The sequence below is a fragment of the Pholis gunnellus genome (genome assembly GCF_910591455.1).
Source record: "Pholis gunnellus genome assembly, chromosome: 13".
Taxonomy (NCBI): Eukaryota; Metazoa; Chordata; class Actinopteri; order Perciformes; family Pholidae; genus Pholis; species Pholis gunnellus.
Window position 1 is genome coordinate 24473260 of NC_136540.1, and position 25577 is coordinate 24498836.

Genomic DNA, 25577 nt, shown 5'->3' on the forward strand with positions numbered 1-25577 from the left:
CGCAGAACAAGGCATCATGTGCATCATAGTTTGATCAGTAATTCTTTAACTCCCACTCTCACAGACAATCTCTCACACACACACACACACACACACACACTCATCCTACCCATTATGCCCGAGCCCATGCCTTGTTCCGCCACTGCGGGTTTGGTCTAAAAAGCAGTCATGAAGACGCCCTTCTGTCATGGAGGGCAAGAAATAAAAGGCTTAGGCTCTATGACACACGTCCAACACAGTACACTAGGTCAGCATATCACACCAGAAGAGAGTGTGTGTGTGTGTGTGTGTGTGTGTGTGTGTGTGTGTGTATAAAGGATTGGATGGATAGAGGAGTAGAGGAATCAAAGGAGATGTGTCATTGCTTCAGAGGGGGCTGGAGGCCGGCTCCTGACCGCTCTGATTCCTGCTTAGTCATCAGGCCAGAAAGGCAACTGGCAGCCATTCTGGCTCATATCAGCCCCGTGTCCTCCTGCAGGGGGGCAGGGACATGCGCCCAATAATTGACCTGATTATTTTCAAAGGTCCTATACTTGCCCTCTTAAATTGTTACTGAATTCATATAAACACTAAAAATGTGGTTTGATCCAGTAACATCTAGGTTGCCTTCAACATGCCATTAGAAAGGCTTAACCCAACAGAGCTTTTGGCGGGTCCATCATTACAAACTTATGTTGTGCAGAAAAGGATTGTTCAAACCCACAGAACCTTATTTTAAATTCTAGTCCAGATCCCAAGGTTTCCAAAGATACTAAATATATACTGCCGAATTACAGGGACAAGTGTATAAAATGATATATGAGATGAGACATCTAGAATTTTCCATTTTATGTAATGATGGAGTCATAAAGATTTCACTCCATATAAATGTGTAGCTTCAGTTAGTTTCACATTCAAATATATATTCTGCTGTTGAAAAATATCTTATCTATCTTGGGCCACAATTAGTCAAATGTTATTTAGTTTCACCTTATTTCACTTGAAGTAGAATCGATCCTCATGACAAGCAGAATATTCCTTCTAGATGCTTTTGCAACAGGCTAATACTGATCAAATAAAATAAAACACTACTTTCTGACATGCAGATCTGTCTCAGTTATGGACCTCCACTGGCTATTGAGTACTGAATATATTGATTAGAGGTTTTAAAGTGCAAATGCTGCAAACTGGCCTAATTGGGAGGATTAGAGTGACCACCAATAACTTCCATTTAAAAAAACAATGAAAGTGTAGAATGGAAAACATTTTAGAACATCTACAGAGTAAAGTAAATGAGACGATAAGTGAAGAGGGATAAATGTGACAGTCCCTTCAGTACAACACCCACAACGTCACATCTACATGGTTACACTGAAGATAACAATAACGATTTTAATTTCATGTGACAGCAGTCTTTGATCAGCTTTGTTACAGTGTTCTTAGTCAGGTTATGTAACAGGCCGTCTAGGTCATACATGTCCTTTGCTGGTCTTGTAATCTGTGTGGGTGTTCATTGAAGGTTAGACAGAATTAGTGAGTCGCAGTCAAAATGTTACGGTACAGCAGGTAAATTCCCCTAAATATTGATTTTGTGCACCCACATGTCTTCAAAGGGCCCTGAGAAATGTTGTCTGTCATCCCACATTAAGCACGGAGGAAGGGACGGCAGCATGGCCGACACAGGGAAGCTGACTAACAGGCCTTAAATGTGTCTGCTGGGAAACCGACGGTGACATCGTCTGCACTCGCTAATTTCAGATAACTGATAACACTGATAAGAGCTACGCACATTCCAGTCACAACCAGTTTGACACACACACACACACACACACTCACAGTAACAGGAGGGAAGCATGACATCATTTCTCAATTGTTTACAGAAAAGGAACACTCATTATCACAAACCAGGAGGTGCACTGAGTGAATTGACAGTATTAAGGAGAATAGTGCATCCTGCGTTAACGAGTCAAAGGGTGTAAAACATCTGTCTCATTTGCCTTTCGCTATATGACCATCTATATCCTCTCACACTCGTCTGTTGGACTCCCGTCTATCTCAAGGGCCCCGCGAGATCTTCCATGACATCACCCATCATCCGCAAGTGACCTGCAGCATCATAAAGGCGCTGACGTGGTATCCATTCAAAAGTGGACATTCAGACGTGCCGCTTAGTGAGCATGAAAGGTGGAGGCCGGGCAGAACAAAAAAGCCTCTCCTTGGAGACGAGTGAGAACACACCTGAATCACAGGTACAACAAAAAAACACACGCTTTGAAGCATTGAGTTTTTTACGCCCACGCACGCACACACACACACACACACACACACACACACACACACCACAAGCCTCAAAATCCCCCTTTTGTTCCCTCTTGGCCGTTGAGGGACTCCGTCACCTGCTCTGCAGCGTTCTCTCTAATGCTTCTTGTTTTCTGCTCACACGCTGTAAACTGCAGAATCATTTGCATCAGAAGCAAAACCTGAGCTTGAAGAAAATGAAACCAAGCAGCTACCGGAGAGATTGGGACCCCTGGACATGCCGGAGAGCAGGGTGAAGTCTTTCTTTTCCGTGAGCGAGGGAGGGACACACCTCTGTCATTGGGGGGGCCCCTGGGACCCCTGGGTGTAATCTGGTACTGTTCCTGACATGCATGCAACCCCCCACTCTCCGTCTCTCTTTCTCCATCACCTCCCACTGACAATGTTTATCAGCTTTAGCTTGTGCTTACTAGGTTCGACCCCCACCCCACCCTTTTTTGGTGCAGGACAATGCTTTCTGCATAAGATAAGGAATGAAAAAAAAGCTTTGCTTTTAACCCTTCCTCTCTGAATCACAGTGAGCGGATTCCAACGTTTGCTAAGAAAACAGAAAGTGGAGCCTCTGACGGTAATCACAGACATACTGCAAATTCCTGGACACAAATTGAGGATTTTCCAGGATTAGAAGAAACGTTTGGGACGCCAAGTCTCCTAACAGCACTTTCTTATTCAAGGGTTAGGATGTATCCTTTAGTTTCCCATAAATTCTCAATCTGCCGTCGTCTGACTGGTCTACTGTACAATGCACTGGGGGTGCAGCAGCTGCGATCACAAAATGGTTGACTCCCCCTACTTTGGCCTCACAAAATGGCCTCCTTGCTACCAGCCGACTACAGTACAGAGAGGCTGTGCATGAGTGTGATTCAATATTCAACACACTCTGCGCCCTCTGAACAATATTAAAGAAAACAAGTGTCAAACTTTGGCACAAACACGCAGTTTCTCTCTGAAAGATACAAGACAAACACAACTTATCCAGCGCTGTGAAAAGAGTGCTTTACTGTACACAAGGCTGTATTTTCAGTTTTGGTCAAATCCCTCCTGGCCTTATTTACATCGATTTATAGAATTTTAACTGCAGCTCACCTGAATGTGCATTTTGATGACTGCTTTCCCAACGAGTGTGGCACCAAAAAAAGTCCAGAAGGGGACCAAAAAATGTCCACATGTTATTCCTGCCAGGTCAAACAAGGGATTGGGAATCTGGGGGGGAAACAATAGAGACGATAAGACTTGATATTGTGTAAATTCACCTCAAGAACTACCAAACAAATCACACAGAGAAAGTGCATGAAACACTGCAGCACAGCATGGAAATGTATTCCATCTGTGTTCTACGGGTACACCTACAGAAGGTCTCCGATAGACCCGTGAGACTGTTCAATGATTGCCAAGTCATTATGAAATCACATTTCATGAAATCTATTCCTTGTTTATACGATGAACACTTCAGAACTGTCATTTTCTTTTAAATGACGCTCACGTGTCAATACAGCAATAGCTTTGTGAACAAGACAAAATGATTTAAAGCGCTGAAACGCCATAATGGGGGATGAAGAATATTATATATGAAGAAAAAGGTTTGACTTACAGAAGCACAGACTAAAATCCCAAAGAAGCCGACCCTCTGGATGAGCTGCTGCACCGCTACTTTTGCTCGGGTGGCAAAGTCCTGAAAAAGAGCACAAGTGGGAAAAATGTGTGATGAAATGATCACGAGACACGTGGCGATGTTTAGCTGATACCGATCTCATACTGCATGCATCATTTAGACATTGCTGTGTTTACAGGAGACATTGATTTTTACAACACAGCTAATTGCAAAATAACAATAATTTATTATTGTAATTATTGTTGAACAGCTTCTATCTGATACATATCACACGGCCTTTACTGTATAAAGGATTATGTCCGACAGATTAAAACAGTTTAAAATGATTATTACGGATTTATATTTCACATGATAAATAATTCACAATTCATTTGATTAATAGGTAGGTTTGTATGGATTCAAATAATAAATTGGGCACCTGAAACATTTATTTAAGAGCAACATATATAGAGCAAGAGTTTTTTTCTGTGGAAGAGGGAATATCACAGAAGTGTGTAAACTAAATGTGTGTAGCCAGCTGGAATGATTTTTAATGAATGCTCTGAATTCAAATGCCACATTAAATCAAACAAAACATTTAGGATCATATCCTCATTTAAGATAACATTTATAATCAAATATCTGCTTTCAGGATTTCTCCATCATCTCTGAATGTTGATGTTTAAGCTTATTTAAAAATGATTGTCGTGTACCGACATTATTTTTTTTTCATTTTATATTTAAAAACATCTCAGTGTCCAAATGAAACGAAAAATGAGTGAATAGTCTTTCTTTTTAAATCTCTGCTTGTTTTTAAATGAGAGCAAGTTGTTCTATCTCCTGTAAATGTGCCCCATCAAAAAGTTGAAATCAATTATTGAACTATATAGATTACAACCGACAAACCGAATAATTAGATCCTCAGAAATGACACGTACAGCTGTGCAAACTGCTTTGAACATGAAAATACATATATTTGAATGAAATGTGCATCGAGTGATTTTCACTTAGTAAATCTTAGAATTTGCGTTTCTAAACCCTCCCACCTTTCCGTGCTTCATTTTAAATGATAAAAAACTCTAAAACCCTATCCCCAAACATGCACTTTAAAGTATTTACACAGTTTTAATTAGAATTTTTCTACATTCACCAAAATAAATGTGTAAGTGATGAGGAGCTCTTGGTGAAGTAAGTTGCCTGCTTGTGCATATCTATCCCAAAAAACATTTACTGACCTAAAAATAAACAACTTGTTAAAGGGAATATCTATTTATTTAAATGTTTGAATGGAAATGGTGGGTTTCACAATTAAATGAAGTCCTGTGCTAAATTCATGACCGTCCTGCCAACATAAAAATCTCCCAAGTTCCCGGCTCTAAAACCCAGATTCACCTGCCACAAACTCTAAAAGAATTACACGGCTCAACTGCTCCTTTATTCTATCAAAGTTTCTAAACTGGTTGTAGCATGTATCCAACATCTAGTGCCAGTTATTAATTCCACTGTCACTGGGAATGTGCGAACAAGAGAACAGACTTTGGTCATTCCAGTGACTCACATGTTCTTGCTCTTTCTGCTGGTCTTGCCCTATCCCTCCTGACGGGGAACAAAAGCCTCTTTTCAAAGCAATGTCACAGATTTTTTCCCAATATACCTTTTCTGGGAAGAGGAGCCTTAATCTGTTTGGGTTTGAACTAAACTGTTCTGGGAACACAGTGGGGATACAAAGGAAAGCCCTGATGCAGGACCCTTCATATTTCTGGAAGACGGATTCAATATCCAGGTAATTTATGAAATGATTACTTCCATACCATGCTAGATTTGCCATTGTTAAATTTAAATTCATTGTTTTTTGGACAGAAATTCTTTGATTCTGAGTGGAAATCAAAACTCTTAAAATAATTAAAGATACAGAGGACATTGCATTGTAAAAAATATATTCGATACAAGACTTTTTATATTATAGCCTTTAATAAGTTAGTAATTTGATCTGTTGGCAGTAGAATATATAGATTTTACAGCCAAAAACGGCATTATTCGTTATATTTGTCTGAACTTATCTTAAAGTTGTTGCACTTTTGCATGAAAAAATGTTTATTTATTTGAAAAGTTAATGTATTAACTTTATTACTGCTTTTTTAAAATGCTGTGAAGTTCAAAATAAATCAAAGTTATTTTATATTTTGATAAAATTATATTTAAGTCATATTGGATTTTGCTGAAGCATTTGTTTACACAGCTCTTAATAAGCAACAGCTGTCTTTTTGTAGAATAAAACCTTAAAGGTATGTTTACCTTATCCTTACATAAAATTGTGCTAAAAAATAAGATATTTAAATGCTTTAATTTAAATCTGCCTTTTACTGTAACACATTTGCATATTATAGATTGCTCTGACTCTATGAAAGTATGAAGATGTTTCGCATTAAAAGCATCTTTTTGTGCCTTTTATATTAAGCTTCAAACTAATTTTATATTTGTGAAAGAATAGAAGTGAATGTGAAGCACTCAGCTAATTATTAAAAATACAACTGCTGATAAAAGAAATGTATGAAGGTTTTTATTGCAAACTAAGATATCCTCTATTTAGAAAAATTCACACTTCCACTTTAACTGTTGATATGAACACATATTTATGTTGGTATTAAAAGGGAACTTACAACTTAAGACATTTAGAAAATAGTTTATTTTTCCTTTACCAAATCATTTATGTTTTCTGATGTTTTTAATGTAGCAAAGTATTTCCCAAAAATGCATCCAGCGCATTTTTTTAATGAAACTCCCAAATAGTAAGTGGCCTGTGTTATTATTTTATGTTTAAGTATCCTTAATGAGGGTTTGCTGTGCAGGAAGTACATTTTCCCACTGAAAGCATATTTTTCCGGCCGAAAATAATATCGAATCAACTGACAAAAAAAAATGGTTTTCTTTTAAAAAGTAAGGCCTCAGTTTCTAAAACATCATATTCATTTCAACTAGGGGAGGGGGCGGGCCATACATGATCATACCTAATATGGTCAACAAAACCAGTACAGTGCTGATGACCATTTTTACAGGCTGCAACCAAGCGGTCAGGAAACTTGAGAGACATGGGAGGTCGCCTAATAAGGTGGTGGTGGGGGGAGCGAAGGGACACAGAATCTGATTGGTTCACAATTTGAATTTCTGCCTGCACTGACATCCAATCGTGAAGGTTTCTCCTGTAGTTTTAATTCTAGCCTGTCCCAGTGTGTGCATACGTGTGTGTGCGCATGTGTGTGTGTGTGTGTGTGAGTTGCTCAGCTGGTGGGAGACAGGGAAGGAAGGAATGTGTATGGATGGTTTACAGCTGAACCGCTGAGGACTGTTGTCTGGACCGGGGACACCTGACGACTGCCGGTGTTGCAGTGCGGACAGAACCCTGCAGAAACAATTAGTGCCATGGAGACAGCCTGTAAATCCCATTCATTTTCTGACATCACGACGCATGCATTGTTTACATTAGGTGCCGTAGTTAAACTGTTGGCTCACGCAATGAGAGCCGGCATGAAAATATCCCCGCAGCGTGAACAAAGGGTCCCTGAGGAGGTGAGGGGAGTGCGTATATATGTGTGTGTGTGTGTGAACTTGTGACACTGTGATTTACTATAATTGAACTATGTACTTGGACTCTCTCTCTATTCTGCATTTCTAAACCAGGAGAAGCGTCTATCTCGGATGGCTGGGGTTCAGACATTCAGACTCTGTTGTTGGCAGCTTATGGAAAATCACCATCTTTGCTAGGCAGCTTGCCAAGGGTTGCCTGCCCCCCCCCCCCCCCCCCCCCCTCCTCCTCCCACCCCCGTCACCGCCGGCCTGCAGGGCTGGGCTTAACAGCAATTACATTTGGTAAGATCTTGTCAAGGGTGCAGCGTCATTAAAACTGTGGAGGTTTTGGTTCCAGATTTGGCTGAACAGCACAGAGCACAGAGCCCCACTTCATTTGAATAATCAAACTACACGTGCTACTCACGAACCATAATTTACCGGTTTTGTCTCTCACTCTTTTAAATGAAATGGTCCAGAAATCGGTGCATTGTTTCAAACATAATAAATGTGCCACATCTGTTTTGATTTAATCACAGCAAATACACCGTCGTTTATTTGATTTAATAAATGAGGAATAGCAGAATGTTCGTCACAATATTGGCATTTATGAAATTATGGCACCTGGATCATTAATTGAAAATCAGATTTAATTCATTTTCAATTCAAAAATAGGTTTCTGTGGTTACAGTTGCCAGGTGATGACAGCTATAAAAAGAAATCCACAGGGAAAACATGCAGCAAACACAAAAAATAAAAGGACTCATGTTTCTTTATTTTGTGGATTTACTGATGTACTGTCAGGTTGAGTTTCAAGTGTCAGGATTGTGAAAGAACTATGACAGTGAGATGATTTGTTTTATTTGCCTGTTTTATCACCTGAAATGCTTTATTTGATGTGATTTATTTGATTTATTACGATGTGATATCCGTTTATTTTGGATTTGCTGGAAAGTTGGTTCTCTCGTAAAAAAGTGGACTTGTAGTGAAAAAGTTGACAAAGCAAACACTTTGTTTTCAGGAGTCTTGAGTAGTGCTGATGGGGTACAGAGTTCAAACATAGACAAAAAGCAGGCAGCGACAAGGCACTCTGCTCCATGTGGAAATGTAAAGTGTAAGACAAGGAAAAATCTATGCATAGCCTATACACAAGTCAACACCCACGCACATTTTTTTCTCCCCCTCTCTCTGTGTTTTCTTTTTTTTTTCTCAATGAAAGTCTTTCACACAGAAGACACACATCTCCGAAAGCGTCCATGAGCCCCCCGACACGAAGATGGCTAAAGTTCATCTCATTAACTCCTGACAAGCCCGCGCCTGCTCTCTCTGGCACAGGAAGTGGAGTGATTAAGGACTCCTGACGCAATAGAAGCTACGGTCCTCTTTCAAGAAAAAAGAAAAGCTACGCATTCAAATCTATCCGGAAACGTGCACGCGCAAGTACACACACACACAGACACACACACACACGCACACACACACACACACACAAAAATGCACCCCTGAGTCCACGTTGACAAATTCTTTAACAAGCTGTGGTTAAAGGGAAGCTGGTTTTACTCTGACTCACCCCCCTCCTTTCAAACAGTTTACTGGAAATAAAGAGGGAGGAGGAGGGAGGGGGCATTTTCAGAGAAGTCACGTGACGGGGCCGGGCAAACCACAGCACAGAGAGCCTTTGAGTGCAGTAGGCCAGGGGGGAAGGCAGGCATACGCCCAGCGCAGATGGCCCTGATTTGAGTTACAGGAGATACAATCCTGGGAGTTGGCAATCAAGAATTCACAGCCTGTTAACCCCTTCCGTGCCGGATGAAAAAAAAGAACACAAGCCAGGAAATAACTACATTATCAAGTTACAAGCATGGACTCGGTCCTTGCAGGATCCTCCGAGATGGTCTGTGTTGATACGGAGGATTCCTCTCCAGCGCACCGGGCGCTCTCGCACTGAGCTTAAGATTTAAGAGGGGAAAAAAGCTGATGTCCATGACATCAGCGTCTGGAGCCGTTAGAGAAGGCATGACTTCATTATTTTTTGAATAGCTCTGTTGAATGAAGGAGAAAAAAAAAAACAGAGTGCTCTGCTGCTGTGCATCACGTGCACTTGTGGCAGGAAGTTGGCACGTGCAAGATGGGAGAAATACCACGGGGTTTAAATCAAACCTCTGGCACCTACAAGCCTCTGTGACTTGAGCGTAGGGGACGAAGTCAGCATCTCAATCCAGCTCTGCTGCCACAGGGCGGAGTGTGTGTGTGTGTGTGTGTGTGTGTGTGTGTGTGTGTGTTTGGAGGGGGGTAGGGTTGAAGGGGTAACATCCTTGAGGACAAAATGTAACCACTTCCACTCTGATACAAAACGATCCAACGATACCACAGTTTCTCCAATCCAATCCCAGTGGAGTCTGTTTCCACTTTGGCCTACTACGACTACTGATTTTCAGCTTTCAATCAAAACCTCTGACACAAATCCACAGCAGATGAACGCATCCGTGTCCACCTTAAAAAGGTGAAAAAAAGGGTAGACGGTGGGAGTCAAAATCAGAGAGGTGTTGCGGGATCTCCTTGAGCGAAAGAGGGAACTCTGAGAACATCCGAGTAATGCTAAAAGCCCTAGTGAGAGAAAAAATGTTTCCGTATGTGGCAGGTCCTCTCTGGTGATCCCAACCTGCCTCCAGATGCTGTCCAATCACACGAGCACACATTACATACATACACACACACGGCTGCCAGATATCATCAGACAGAGATAGAGAGAGCGCGCAACGCACAGTGGGAGACTAACGGAGTGCGTGAGAAAGAATAAGAGCATAGGAAGAGAGGAACAGAAAAAGAAACAATGTCAGAGAGCGAGAGAGAGAGAGAGAGAGAGAGAGCGCGAGACTGAGGCTGTGTCCTGAGAGCTGCATGCAGCGTCACTTCTAATCTGCACTCGCAAGGATGCGAGACAAACAGGCGATGCTCCTCCTGCATCACACTGTTTGTTTGTTTGGATAAAGACACGCCGAAGCTCTTCGATGTTGAGACGATCATTTAGACAAAATCTCCTCTTCCCCACGCCGCCCGTTTGTAACGCTCTTCCACCGCCTCGACTCTTTTCTGGCAGTTTTGGTGGAAAGCGCCACTATATCATGAGGTGATGTCAGAGCTCCAGTCTCAATCATGTGGTCCGAACACCAGGACTGCTGTTGGTGCCAACCTGCCCAGCTGTGCGCAGCATTAGTAACAGTGGAACTTTCAGCAGGTGCTGCCCTTTGATAACCATCAGCACGGATTCTTCTCGCCACGTTTTCTTGTGACTTCCTCCAAATTGTTTCAGTATTAGTGTCTCAAACGGTCTCTTCAGTTTGCATGCTGGGAGTCGGCTAAACTATGCTGATAATGAATGAAAAAGTGGTTGATGCAACAACACTCAACTTACACACGTACAGCACACGTACAGTGCTCAATGTATCCTTTATGAGTATTCAATGCTTTTAGGGATTCACATGCTTTTCTTAATTTTTTTAAACGTTACTGTATACTTTGAACAATAAAGTTGTATTAAAGCTAAACATGCTGTTTGGACCAATGTCTACAAAGTTCAACTTGAAGAGAAAAGGAAAAGCAGGGACAAAGTAAGGGAGTGAGTTTTGTTAGTATGTGTTCCAGCCAAAGGCAAAATAAATGCAGTGACACCAGTGAGTGAGCATTGGTGATACATTCTGTAACAAGACATTCATTGCAGAGGTTCCTAAGCAGGTTGAAAGGGAGAGTTCTGTGTTACTGTCTCCACTGAGAGATAATAGTGGTGAAAATAAAACACATTAGAGGACTTTTTTTTTTTTTTTTTACAATTTCTCAAATTGGGACAAGACAGAATGAAATACATTTTTGTGAAATACACAGTAACTATTTCCTATTTTCTGGCAACCGTGGCTACATTTAAATGAATGACTTAATATGGTGAGGGGAATTTCTTCTTCTAGTGACCAGAGACACACTTTTCAGGCTTACTGCATTATCAAAGACAGCTGGCAGGCACTGAATGATTCACATCTAAACTATGGCTTTACCGTTACTAATCCTGTGTGCATGCTGAAAAGTGAAATTAATACTAGAAACAAAATGAACGCTCTTCAGAATCACTCTGTAATCCCACATCTGGGATACCCTCATTAAAAAAATAAACTGGATTTATTTCCTAACAGTCTGGTAAAGTCTGCTCCAGTTTATTTACAAATACAAGAGTAAATGACAGCGCTGTAAAGTTCAAAACCATTTATGGATGCAGTTGTTTTACTGCACTTGACCTGTCTGACTGTTTGACCCGCACTGTTGGAGAAACAACAGCATTCCTAAAGGATGAGGACAGTCAGGATAGACAGGTCTGATGAAAAGCCTTTACAAACCTACACGCATGTTTCCCTTCATTCCTCCTCCATTCATAATCACAAGAGGGCTGGAAAAATAAATATTTACAAAGAGCTGTTAGGCATTGTTGAAACGTTTGCAGGGTTGTTTGATATGAGAACTTTTTATTACAGGGGGATTTCAAAACGAACGGAAACGGCAGGAACATTTCACTCAAGTGCATCATTGCTGTTCTCTTAGTCAGATCGTTGTGAAAGCACTTCATTCCCGCTGTGCCGTTGAGACACTGAGGTGGGGCTTGTTCAGTGGTCAACGCACGCACACACACACACACACACACACACACACACACACACACACACACACACACACACACACACACACACACACACACACACACACACACACACACACACACACACACACACACACACACACACACACAGGGTACAATGTGGGAATCTGGCACACCAAATTCCACTTCAGGGACTTTGCATTGGCCAATTTTAAAAATATCTAACCTAAAAAAAAGATCAACACCAGTAACGAAGGAATTAGAAATGAAATGGTACAAGGGCAATGAATGCAAGTGGAAAAGAGCAGAGGGGACAGAATGAATTGATCAGGTAGATGTAAAAGTTATAGCTTTACAAGGTGAGTACTGTGGGGTTAGAGGGAGAAGGAGGAAGGTGCGGGGGGGGGGGGGGGGGGGTTAGATAACAGAGGGGGATGAAGGGGCTGAAGATGATGCAGGGAGCAGTGGTGTCACCTGTGCAGACTGGGTCTGGTCCAGAATCTCCTCAAACCTCTGGTAGTCCTCGTCATCGGGCTCGGCGCCGGACAGCCGTGCTGCCCGGGCCATGAAGTATGGAGGAAGCTCTCCTATCGCTGTACCGGCACCCTGCTCAAACAGAAACACAGACACACACATGTTTGTTAATTACTGCTGCTCAGCCTTTCAAAGTTCACTGTTTACAGCACTCCCTGGTGTTATGTGCTTCGGTACACTGTTTTGGAAACACAGGCTTCTGTCCCAACAAGCCAATAAATCTGAATTTAACATAGCTTTAAGAAAGAGAGAGAGATTTTAGTTGTACAGAACAGTACAGGTTTTTATTGGTCTCAATTTTATTAAATTGCATTTAGATGCTGTGGCTGATTGTATTGCTTAAATATATATTGTTTATTATGCATTTATTATATATTATTAGAGTAGTTTAGTTATGGATATATTTCTCTAAATGTCATGCTAATTATGATATCAACCACGTTACCATAGTTCCTGTGGAATATCAATATTCCCTATCCATTGGAGCTCGCACGGCTTTACGTCTGGGCGTTTAATGGGAATAAAACGGAAAGGATTTACGAGGGCAAAAATCCCACCGATTATTAAGCGATCATGGGAACGTAAAACACAGGCCCAGGGAAGGTGGAAAACCAGATGCAACTTTTAAACAGCATATCAACACACTGCACCGCTAACATGCTCTGCTCAAATCTACTTTGGACATGTGGAATGCAGTGTTTCTGGAGAATTTAAGGAGTGCAAAACAAGCCCAGGGGGTCTAAAGGAACCAAGATATCAATATCTGACAGCCAAAAAGAGCTTGTAGCTGTAAAGCGAGGGGAGCCTGTGTGATTGAGAGGGGCTTAACAGGAAGAAAGCGGAAGTGATTTGAGGGAAATAAATCCTCAGCACTTGGTCGGTTCACCAAGTTCAGACCGCCAAAACATGAGGAGAGGGTGAGGGGGTGAGGGCTACAGTCTTAATTAGCACAATGAAAACAGCCGCCAAGAAATGCAGTGTTTTTGGAGTTGCTCACAGCTCATTACTTTAATGTTTCCAGGCACAGAGGGAGAGTAGGGGTGCAAGGGGGTTGATAGAAGATGCTAAGGATACAGTCGGTGTAAGCTACAATTACAGATGGCACATGGATAATTTCAAGCCCCAACACATGCCTAACATCTTAAAAAAAAAAGAAAAAATGTAATTTAGTTGTTTCGGTGGAACACACACCGAATCACAGCTCCAATCTCTCTCCTAGAACATAACTAACTAATCACAGCCACATTACTTGAATGTAGCTGGATTGCTGAGCCAGAAAATGATTAGTGGGTAGTTAGCAACCATGGCAGCGACAACAAGCCCAAACAATCATTGTCAGGAGGCGGTGCTATCCCAAATCCTGGCAGACTGCATTTTTAATCTGGACACCCTGTTCTCTTGTTAACACTGCCGTCTTTGATGAAATCTGCCAGTTTCTTTTTTATAATGGAGACGTGCCCTAATCTCCCTGGCAGCTGCGCCATTCAATAGCTGTGCCTCTGTTTGTGAGCGTGCGTGCGTCTGTGTGTGTTTGTGTTGGGGGCACTGAAAGGCGTCCACCTGCACAGTGGTGGTGTTTGAAGTGCAGCACTTAACGGAGCCGCAGTAGTGGACAGAGGCTTCAAGAGGGAACAGACAAAGAGAAAGAGAAAGGAGAGAGGAGGAGAAGAAGAGGTGCTGGGGAGGGGAATGTCTCATCACCAGTTGATCCAGAAGATGGGAGGCTGGCGGGAGGAGGAGGAATGCTGGCGTGGGCGCTTTGAAACTGTGGGTGCAACAGGTGTCTCTAGCTATAGAGCTGACAAGCCTCAGCCGAGGCCATGCCTGGCTGGGGTTACATGGGTGTGGTGGTGACTGTGTGGTGGGTATCGCATGGTAAATACAAGGGGATTGGGTGGCATACGCACACACACACACACACACACACACACACACACACACACACTCCTATATCACACCTCAGAGCATGGTGCTGCTGCTGGTGTGGCTGCAGCTTGGCTCAGAGAAAATGTAACTCCAGTTAGAAGCCAGAAAAACTAACATGGTGTGTCAGCAAATCAAACACACAGACTTCATAGACGTACAGGATCGGTGTGACTGCACACACACACTAAATGAATTACGAGTGTGTCTCATATAACGATACAAAGACATTATAATATGTGAAAGCTAAGGATCACAGTATAATTAACGACAGAATCATTCTTTGATATTAGTTTATTACTAATATTTAGCTTAGCATTTAAAGAAATGGTTAATGTTAGGGTTAGAGGGTAGTGAATGAGTATCATCAATTAAAAGGCCTTTAACCAGTATTGTAGTGCAAATGTGTATTGAAATGATTATTCAGTTGAAACCTAAAATGTCTTTATTGTAAGTGTGTATGTAATTTAAGGTATTACAAGCAATACGGAAGCCTGGGGGGGGCAATTACAGTAGAGAGCAGGCTGTTAAAAGCCTTTCTGGTTCCTGTGCAGCTTCTGGTGAGGCAGCGGAGGAACTGTATTTCCCCCTCACGTCCACATTATGCAGAACAGGGGAAACAGATAAAGAATCATAAAAGTCATATCGCGTGTCAGCGACCAAGTTCTCTTTTCTCAGTGTTTGGCAGTTCTTCCTTTCTCATGAAAAAGTGAACTGCCGGTAACAGTGGACATAAAAAGATACTGTAGTTACTGAGAAGTCTGTAGTGGAGTGTGACCTATAGATCACTGTGGCACATGTCTGCTCTTGTGCTTTTTGGTGTCCTGTGTGTGTGTGTGTGTGTGTGTGTGTGTGTGTGTGAGACATAGTAGCACAAGCCATTGTCAGCGGTTTCATGGTAACTCCGAGACATGTGCGAGTCAATGATAAACCACCAGAGCCCCGGTCTAAATGTAACTACACACCGAGTTAGGAGGCTGTTCTGTGTCTAGCTCCAAGAACAGAAACAAATAATGTTATTTTTATATATTTCTGCTATAAAGTGGTTAAATGTTTCTGTTCTGGCTCTGAAGGAAAAAAAAAATAGGTGGTATATTGACACAATATTTCATCTTTCTCAGCAGCCACCAGGCTGGTTAGAGGTGTGAAACCACTAACATTGCAAGAGGGAAAATTCATGGTAAGAAGCTGGGGGTTTCCAAGCAAATGAGTTATCAATGAATACATTTGCATGCACAGTTTGATGCAAATTTTGATAATTTAAAGCTTGAGCCTTTACTAGTGGAGATACTGCAAAAGATGAACAAGTAGTCGACAGGGATTCTTGAAATAGGGAACCACAGAGACTTTCACATCGTCAAAGAGAGATCTAAAAGATTAAAATATGTATTTGTATTAAGATGTTAACAGAGACAGAGAATACACAAGAATGGCCAAGTTACACTACTACCTACACACCACAGCATACAAAATAAATGATACCTAAGAACAAACTGATGGTCTGATTTGTGCACCTAATTTGGAGTCCTCGGCGTGTATGGTTTGACGGTGCCCTTTCAGTTTTGGTAGGTTTCGTGTTTCTACCATCCTGTCTAATGACACCTTTCAAAACCCACTGGATAAATTCAAAAATGCATGGTGGTCAATGTGAAAACAAGACTGTTTTTCTTAGTGCCTGAAAAACTGACATTTGGGAGATATGAGGTTTTCACCTGACAGCAACAATATTTCAAAGCACACACTCGGAATACTGGTCAAAGCTGTGGCGAGTGTGCGAGGTCAATCCGAGCTGCGAACTAAAACCGAGCCATGAGAAATGTTTATAAAAGCTTAGCTCTGTTCATATCCCGCAGTTGGCTGCTTTTTAGCCGATGCTGCCTGCAGTATGCACAGTCGGTGTGTAACAGCCACTCACCCACATACAAGCTTCGAGGCGGACTTTGGAGATGATGGTCCAGAGAGAGATGCTTCCCTGGATGACAGCTGACCCCACCAACCCGTCCGCCCCCGCGGCCTCCACGCCCACTCGCTCAGCATCAGAGTCTGGTGCTGGCGCGTTCTGCTGGGGACAGACTATTTGGTCCGGATAGGGTGGTTCGGGGAAATCCACCGAGCCACATTCATAGGCTGCCAAGGTCACCGACGCTATGTGTGGTCCCTGAGAAATAGAGAAAGACAAAGACACAGGCGGAGGAAGAGGAAGATGAAAAGAAAAGGAGAAAAGAGTGAAAAATGAGTGGGAGTTGTGAATCCACCTGTTGGAAGGAGTTTTGAGTCAGAGGAAGACCCCTTAGCATCGGGAGAAAGTCACAGATGTGAGTCAAATGCTGATTGATAACATGAGGACAGTTCTATATGTGGGCCAGTATCTAGGCTGCGTCTCCTGTTGTTACTACAGCAGTGTGACTCTCTGACTTTCAAACCAAACAAGCATATAGAGTGGATGTGCCTTCTGCTCTCCTTTCTGTAGGAGTTAAATCGGCCATCAGGAAATGGAGAAAAACATGCAACTTTGGTTAAGCTGAAGCGTTTCGCTGCTTCATGCTGTTTAAAGGCTACGGGAGAAGAGTCAACGGATAAAGAGTGGAGGGTGGAAACAATCAAGGATGGAAACCAAAGCTGGGGTGTAGAAAGCCTTTGGTGAACACACACTCACCACACACACACACCATCTGTATACTCACTCACTCAAACAAATGCGCCTCAAAGACATGTCAAGAACAACAAATGAAGAACAAGTATTGTTTTATGAACACAGGAGATGATTCTCCACACTGTATATACCATACACGGACAACCGAGTGCAGCCGTCTGCCCACAGGAGGCCAATAAATAATGAAGAAAAGAGCTGCAGAAAGAGAAGCAGCCTCTAAATACAGACTCTTTTCAGACTGAGCTTATTAATGTTTGACTGCTTCTGTTGTAAGAATCAGACATTAGCATACTTAAGGACCCGCAGTCTTTGATAGGGCCGGGTCTGGTTTACATTTCTGGCTCTGGTGTATTTACTCACTTCAATTACGCTTCCAGTGAGAAAACATAGGAATCAAAGGAAGGAAGAGAGGTGCAGGTTGGATTTCTGGTGTGTAGTGAAAGTTGACTTAGCGGCCAGCTTTGTGTTTTTGTTCAAACCCTAAAACAAGTCATCCCAATATCCACAATACAGCCGAGTCGAGAGACTCCTTAGGCCACACACACACACTCACTCACAATTAAACTCAATTACACAGAAATACCAAAATGAACAACATTTTGAAAGAAAGTACCAGCAGTCTCCTTTCTCTGATTGCACCTCCATTATTATAAACATGATGATTAAATCATTTATCATTCAAAGGCTGAATTTCACTTATCACACATGTTCTGATGGGTGAATTCATGTAGGACACCTGTTTTAAAGGGTAATTCAATTCCCTATTTAAAACTACAACAATTGCTGTGAAAACTAATCTATTCCTGCAGCGTAAGTTCACTTATCAAAGTCTGTTGTCTGAGAGGAACAAGGAACTACTTGTTCAAATAGCCGTCGGCCGTTCTACACCGATTCGTTATGACAATAAGGTTTATAACATTAACGTTAAGCACAATGTTTGATTAAGTTTTACACTGAACAGGATCCGGCCAGGAAGAAAAGGTCACGCAACTTTGCATTTGTAAGAAGGCACGTTACACACTGAACAATGAAATGACGGAGATTATCAAACAAGTGAGGAACACTCGTGTGATCCCTTCAAATAAATTTAAGCGGGCCCTGTGTACTCTGTCTATTCTATGTGTTTACACTCATGCGTATGTGTGCAAGAATGGGTGCTCCCTGTGACGCACGGGGGCAGTTTGGCATTACGCAATGTAGCACCAAAGCAACGCCGCAAACCCGGGGTGGGGCTATAACTTCCGGAGCCGCATGGGACAAAGCAGGACAGGACGGGACGGGACGGGATGGGGAAGGGCACGACAGTGGCGTGCGAGGCAACAGGAAAGAGCAATGTCTTCTCCAGGAAAAATACACTCCTTTCAGATGATACAGATACAGATCAGTTTTTATACAAAGAGTATTAGTAAGCAGGCACAGTCACATTTAGGTCATAATCAATTATTTAAAAAAAGCTGATGTTGATATTTGCTGATGTTTGTTCACATACATTTTCTTACTAAAGCAGAAGATCTTTGGGGAGAAGTCAAGAAACTCCCAGCACTGACCAGTCAGACGTGATACTCCCCAGCCTCACATCCTCCCCAATGACTCTCAAGTGGGTTCACACTGCCCCCCCCCCCCCCCCCCCCCACACACACACACACACACACACCAGAATGTTTGTGTGGCCAAGAAACACAATATTCATCTTGCTCACACCTTCCAAGTCTATCTCAGGTAATGTGTGTTAACCAAACACACAGACAGCCTGCCAACAGAGAGCGTTGCGTGACTCCGAGTACCTGCTCTCTCTCTCTCTAATGCTGTGTCACTGCTTCTCACCTTACACAAAAGCCGAGTCCTCTTATGTTGTCCAGGTGACTCACCATTAATCTGCACCCCAGCCTACAACATCCAGGTAGCTGCCCTGTCTCATTTTGTTTCTGACTTTAGGACACACACACATGCCTAAAAAGGTATAGATAATGATTAATATAAGGGAAACAGTGGAGGAAGTCTTTTTTTTTCCATCTCTGAAAGAGACCATTGTTCATTCTCATACACCGTTTACTGTTTACTATAAACAAAGCAGTGGTGAGGGTTTGTGTGCGTGCTAAAATAACTATTCCACTATTCCAACTGCTAACTGTGTTTAATTTGAGATTTGCCAAATGTTGACGATGTTTGAAGCCACTAAAATACACATCGGTGCTGACAGGGGCACAAAGTTGCTGTTTCTGACCCAATGGAGTCCACAATGAAGACACAGTGCTGGCATTCCTGTGGCGACCTGCAGAAACCAACGCCTGGCCTCCAGAATGAGTGTGATCCCCACTCCTGGATGTGAGTACATCCACACAGAATCTGGGAAGACACACGTAGTAGTTGTCTGTGTGTGTTGACAACATATCATCCCTAACTCTCTGGTCCTCCTGTAATTCAATTGACATCCTGAGCGACATCCTTGTATTCCAAAGTGGAGGTTTATTTATGCAGGAAGAGCTGCTTATTCTTATATTTCCTTTTTATTATCAGCTCAGAGTGAAATTTTGTGACAAGAGGAAATAAAAAATGGTTTTGCTAAATCAATGACAAGAACATGTCAACACCAACACATGGACCTATTTAAGAACCAATAAAGGGACGGCAAAATATGAAAGCCATTAGGAGAGCCAAAGCTCATGAAATGGTTATAAAGTCAGCTACAGGTAGATATTAATGGATAGTCATGTGGAATGTCAAGGTCTAGTACAGACCTGCAATTTCTTGATGGTTAAAATGTTTTTCGGAACGATAAGTTCAACAACAGAAGAGCAAAGTGAATATTTTATTCCCTGTCTCCCTCTGTAACACTAATCCCATCTGCATGGCGCTTCAGTGAAAGGTACCCTGTGGAGTGTTTCACCACTATTAGTGCAAAGGAGCATTATGTGTGCACAGAAGATGCAATACAAGTTCCCACCGCCGGTTTGCCTTATTCTGCCGTCCAACAGTTGGTAATGTTAGCGTGGAAAAATGAAGCAATGATTGATTGATTTGCAAATGTTTTATTAATAAGGAAATGCGTTCAACACATTTGTTAAACCGTTTCGCTTTTTGGTGCGCAACACTGAATAGCAGCACAACTTTTGAAAACTACACATGGCCCTGAAGCCCTACCCATTCTCCATCAGCCCTGTTCCAAAATAACAATAGGGTCACGTTGTGTAGCTCCTTAGGAAAGCATTAAAAAAAGGTGTTGGGTTACATTTGATAATCGCAGTGATCTATGTGGCCACTTGAACTCAGTAGTTTGACGTGATGGGGGTAAACTGGTAACAAATGACTTTTTATGTGCAGTAAATTGTTCCTTTACCGATCATGGACAAGTGACGGATTGGCTACGAGCACGGCAGTTGCGAAAGCACACGAGAGCTTCCTCTCAGTGCCACAACATGAGCAAAGTACGCATCAGTGTGCCCACTGAAGGAGGAAGTGAAAGCTGGTTGGCCAATAGCTGCTGCTGGGATGAGCTACTGACACAGACTGTCTCACACCTTCTTTAGTCCGAGGGATCCAGTGCAATCATTTTTAAATAAAAAGTTCAAATAAAAGTAAAGTTTAATGGAGAAAAGGACACAAATACATCCAGAAAGCAAAATGCAGGTGTGCCTACAGGGGTATTAGGTGTGAGAGCAATGTTGTTTTTCTTTTAATCATGATAAAATACCTCGATTGAAAACATTACAATTGTGACGCATTTTCACACAAACAAGGTTTTGTGTGATGCAATGCCACAGTTACCGTTTATTGAGGGCTGTTTCTTCTCTAAAAGATGTGACAATGGCGCCACCTCAACGTTTCTTTGTCCATAATTTAATAATTCTAGTTATACAGTGATATGATGGGTTTTATTGCTGATTGTGAGGCAGGTGAGTTTTGATTTACCTTTATTTCAGATATATCACAAACTTGTTTATCCAATCTTATACGACTCAGAAGTAAATGTCAACCTCACTGACGACTTCATTCTGAAAACATTTTCTTTTCAATTCAGTGTTAAGTGAGAGGACTCGAGCCATACTCGTCCCTGTCAGCAGCCACGGCATGTGCTCCTCTTGTTAGTTCATGGTGGCAAATATAGTTGCTTCCGAAGCCTCAAACCAGCCGTTAATGGGTGACCATAAACAGACCAGTTCTCAGTGACCAACACCACAGGACAGTCCAGTCATTAACAGGTCGATGTGGTTGTCAAGGGCCATTTAAGCTAATTAGACATGGTCCGGCTAGCATAACCTGTTAACCACTTCTTGCAGTGGGAGACTGTGCTGGAGGCAAAGCAGGACAAACATAAGAGGTCCGTTCGTTGTGAAGAAGCCCGGGTCAGGATCTCTGAGGGAGGTAAGAGAACGCAAGACTTAGGCCAGTGATGGAGCAGAGACAGAGAGGAGGGGTGGGGGTGTTTAGAAGTGGGTGGTGAGAAACCACACACACACACACACACACACACACACACACACACACACACACACACACACACACGAACCATGTTGTGTTTATTTGCAATGATTTAACTGAGTAAGAGTTCAAGTTTGAGTAATTACCGATAAAACTTGTTCTCACAGCCAGTTAATCTTTTCTTCTGGTAACCTTATCTGAACAGGAAACTACCTGTTCAAATGTGCAAAGAATTTCTGAATGAACTTCAAAACACTCCAATATGCAGTTAAATAAACCTGCATTGTACTTAATATATAGTTACATATTGACAATGTAAAATAAGCATAAAACATAGATCACATGACATGTACAGAAATATTCATTTTAATTTTCTAATATAAAATAATCTATTTCCAACAGATTACAATGAGAAAACATGTTTTTTGTTGAAATCTAAAAATCTTTATGTTTAAGTTGAATGCTATGAATGAATTACTTCAAAGTGCAATGGGTGTACATTGCTTCTTTGAGTGTGTTTCATTTGGACAACTATAACTAGCAGCAAAACTAAATGTTGGTCCCCAGAGAAAGTCAGTCATGATCATCAGGGGCCTAAAGCAGCAACCCCAACACAGACCCACCTGAGGGTGTGTGATGGTGTGACGGGGAACAGAAAAGCCTCGGGTGACCTTAACACTTGCAGTCCGCCAGGATCACTCTGGTTTGATCTGGTCAGGTTTGGCTTGTTCTGGCAGAGTTGTTGGTGTCATTCCAGACTGGCTACACACTAAGCCCACTTTGGCCCAGGATTTGCTTCCTGTGGGCTGTGTGGGCTGTGTGTGTGTGTGTGTGTGTGTGTGTGTGTGTGTGTGTGTGTGTGTGTGTGTGTGTGTGTGTGTGTGTGAATGTCTTTCAGATCAAATGGTTATTGTACTTGGTTTAAACAGGACTCCTGGGGCCTCCAAGACAGAGACAGACAGACACATGCCTTGGATGGCTGAGGTGTGACAGTTCAGATTTAGATGCCAATAGAAACAGCACGCACGCACGCACGCACACACACACACACACACACACACACACACACACACACACACACACACACACACACACACACACACACACACACACACACACACACACACACACACACACACACACACACACACACACACACACACACACACACACACACACCCACCTCTGGCATTTATCTTTAAAGGAGTGTGGTGAAGATGAGTAAGTCACCAGGCGTTTGGACAGAAGATTCATGTCTCCAGCCTCCAAGATGAATTACTTAAAAGTCATAGATGAAAGCATTTGTGCTGTTATTTATCTTCGTTTTGTTTTTTGGTGTGATGATGGGCATCAAATTGTCATTGCGAAAAATAAGGTGATTAAACAAGTCTCAACTTACACATACCTGGACTTAGTTTTCCTAGAAGACAATCTGTCTTTTAAACATCATATAGTGTCTTTAAAAAACTGGTTATTTAGGTTTCTACTACGGAGACAAATGCTGTTTTTCTTTTGCTGCAAGAAAAAAACGTATTCAAGTGACACTTCTGTCAGCAATTGACTGTGGTATTATTTGATATATGCATGCAAGTCCATCTCCCTTGAAAAAGTTAAAGTCAGTGTATCATGCTGCGTTGCAATTTGTCTCAGATTCGGGTTTCCGCACACATCATTTCAGTTTGTATGAAAGAGTTGGTTTGTCTTCCTTCTACAACCGTAGAATTAAACATCAGTAGAACCTCCAATCAAGCAGACAAATTAAGTATGTCATTCATAGAACCCGCACAGTTTTGGTGAAAGCACTTTAAAAGTTTTGGGACCCTCATCTTGGTTTGAGCTACAGAGACAAATTAAACTAAATTATTGTATAAACATGCAAGATTTTAAAAACAGGATTAAGGATAATCTGACCACTGAATGTTCTTGTCATGACACTGAATGACAATTATTTGGTGGGTGTAATTTGCTGTTTTGTTTAAAGTCTGTTATTTGTGGCATCATGGCAGAACCCCCCTGTAAATTGACGTCAAAATCTCCATGGAATTATCTTGGCTAAATAAAGCTTTAATAAAAAAATTAAATACAACCCAAAGTTAGATTCCCCTCACAAGCAGCTGCAGATCCATAACTTACTAGTGTAAAATTCCCAACCAACATATCTTCATGGCACATTAGAAATATTGCCCGTTCAGTAGTGGAAGCATCAAATCCAAGCGATAAAGTTCTGACACACTATCTAGATGTAGTTAAAACAGAATGGCTACAGATTGAATTTAAGAGGTGTTTAAGTTAAAGCGAGAGATCTGTTACTGCCCGCCAGTGGTGACTCAAGAGGAGCTTTTCAAAGAAACTGAACATGATCCTGATGTGTCACTCATGATCCGGGTAACATGCACGGTATCAATTCTCCCTTTGGTGAACGGAGGAGTGACTTTGCTATGTTGAATCATGTTTGTCACAGAAGGAACGTACAACAAAGTCAAGAAAATTCTGAATGAATAATGTTTATACATACAGTAAATCCACACCCATCAGAGTAAATTCAACACGTTCTGAAGAGCCGACCTGGCGCATTATCAGCTTTGCGGTCATAAACAGCTCTCTAATCAACACTTGTCAGGTGACCTTTATGAGTAGTGGAAAATTTAGTACAGGTCATACCGACCTGCACGACTGTGTGAGTCACAACTCAAACAAAGCAACTAGGTTTCTGTTTATGTAAACGTGACGGTGCCCCATTGTTCGCTTCTGGGGCTGCAGCAAGGCTCGTCACTGTAACAGCCACACAATGGTCAGGTGAGTGAGGGGTAGTGTTCCACACACACACACACACACCAGCTCTTTGTCCAATACCATGCCATGCCGTGACCGAGTTTCCCTCACCCACATGTTCTTGTCAGACTGAGTGTGTGGGTGGACTGCACTTAACTGTGTAACGGCATATGAGCGGGAGAACTTTAAGAACCTGAGCAGCAGAGAGTGTGTGAGTGTGATGAAACAGTGTTTGGAAGCTACACTCTCCAAACTGCTCAGCGCTTACAGCGATAGTTGGGGCTAATTAAAGCTGTGCACCTGGTAATTGTCAACAGCCAAAATTCAATTTTAGGGGGTTTTCTGGGGGAAATCTGTATATTCTACACAAACCTCCTCTGCAACCTATAATTTAGCAAACCTAAAAGAAACTGAACAGAGAAAACTATAGCATGTTCCACTATTTAGGTAAGCCACTGGTTTATTTTTTGAAAGACAGGGCACTGTAAATCACGAGTTATAAACACACTACAAACGAGGTTTGTAATCTTATAGAATTGCTTTTGTTTTTTCCACAGCGGCTGCTAAAATTCATGCTCCCAGAGAGACACAACATGTACACCTCTCACTCAAAAAACAGCTCAAAGCCGGGGCGGACAGAAAACAAGACTGCCCCAGTTATTATGTAAACAGCAACTTCTATTATAATGACTTTAATTCTTTGTTGCTGTTGATTTAACGTTGAGCACAACAATTTTCATGCTGCCCATAATGACTTAATGGCAACAGCCATTACTGAAAGTAATTTAATGGTGGATGACTCAGATGAGCTCTCTTCTAAAATATTTACAGCATTCCCAAGCTTTCAAGAGTTACACTCATCACTAACCCCTTCTCAGTGAAAAGAGGATTTATGGAGGGCAGTGACACTAGTTGTCACTAGAAAAACAATACTTAAAAACTTAAGTGGGGATGAAAGCCATTGCCACTCACAATTGCGATCTTCACAATCATTATGACAGATACATGCGCAGGTGCAAGACTCTCAGTGTGTGTACTGATCCTGTCCTCTGCAACCCAGAAATCAGATCGCTCCAGTGCTCCTGCATGATTTTATTATTTTCATGGTCTGTATTCTAAGCACCCACCCACGACCTCCTCCCTCAGAGCAGCTGGATAAATTACACTTGATGGTGTGCCAA

General features: G+C 42.0%; 1 protein-coding gene across 1 annotated transcript in view; it reads right to left on the bottom strand.

The window, feature by feature from the left end:
* Positions 1–25577, bottom strand: part of LOC306704837 (vacuole membrane protein 1-like) — a 54877-nt gene that overhangs the window by 18862 nt on the left and 10438 nt on the right. Inside the window, exons 6-9 of the mRNA XM_079171381.1 lie at positions 16468–16710; positions 12570–12701; positions 3890–3970; positions 3385–3501 (exon numbers count right to left, since the gene is read on the bottom strand). Coding sequence (XP_079027507.1) covers positions 3385–3501; positions 3890–3970; positions 12570–12701; positions 16468–16710 — 573 coding nt within the window. The remainder of the gene's footprint in view (positions 1–3384; positions 3502–3889; positions 3971–12569; positions 12702–16467; positions 16711–25577) is intronic.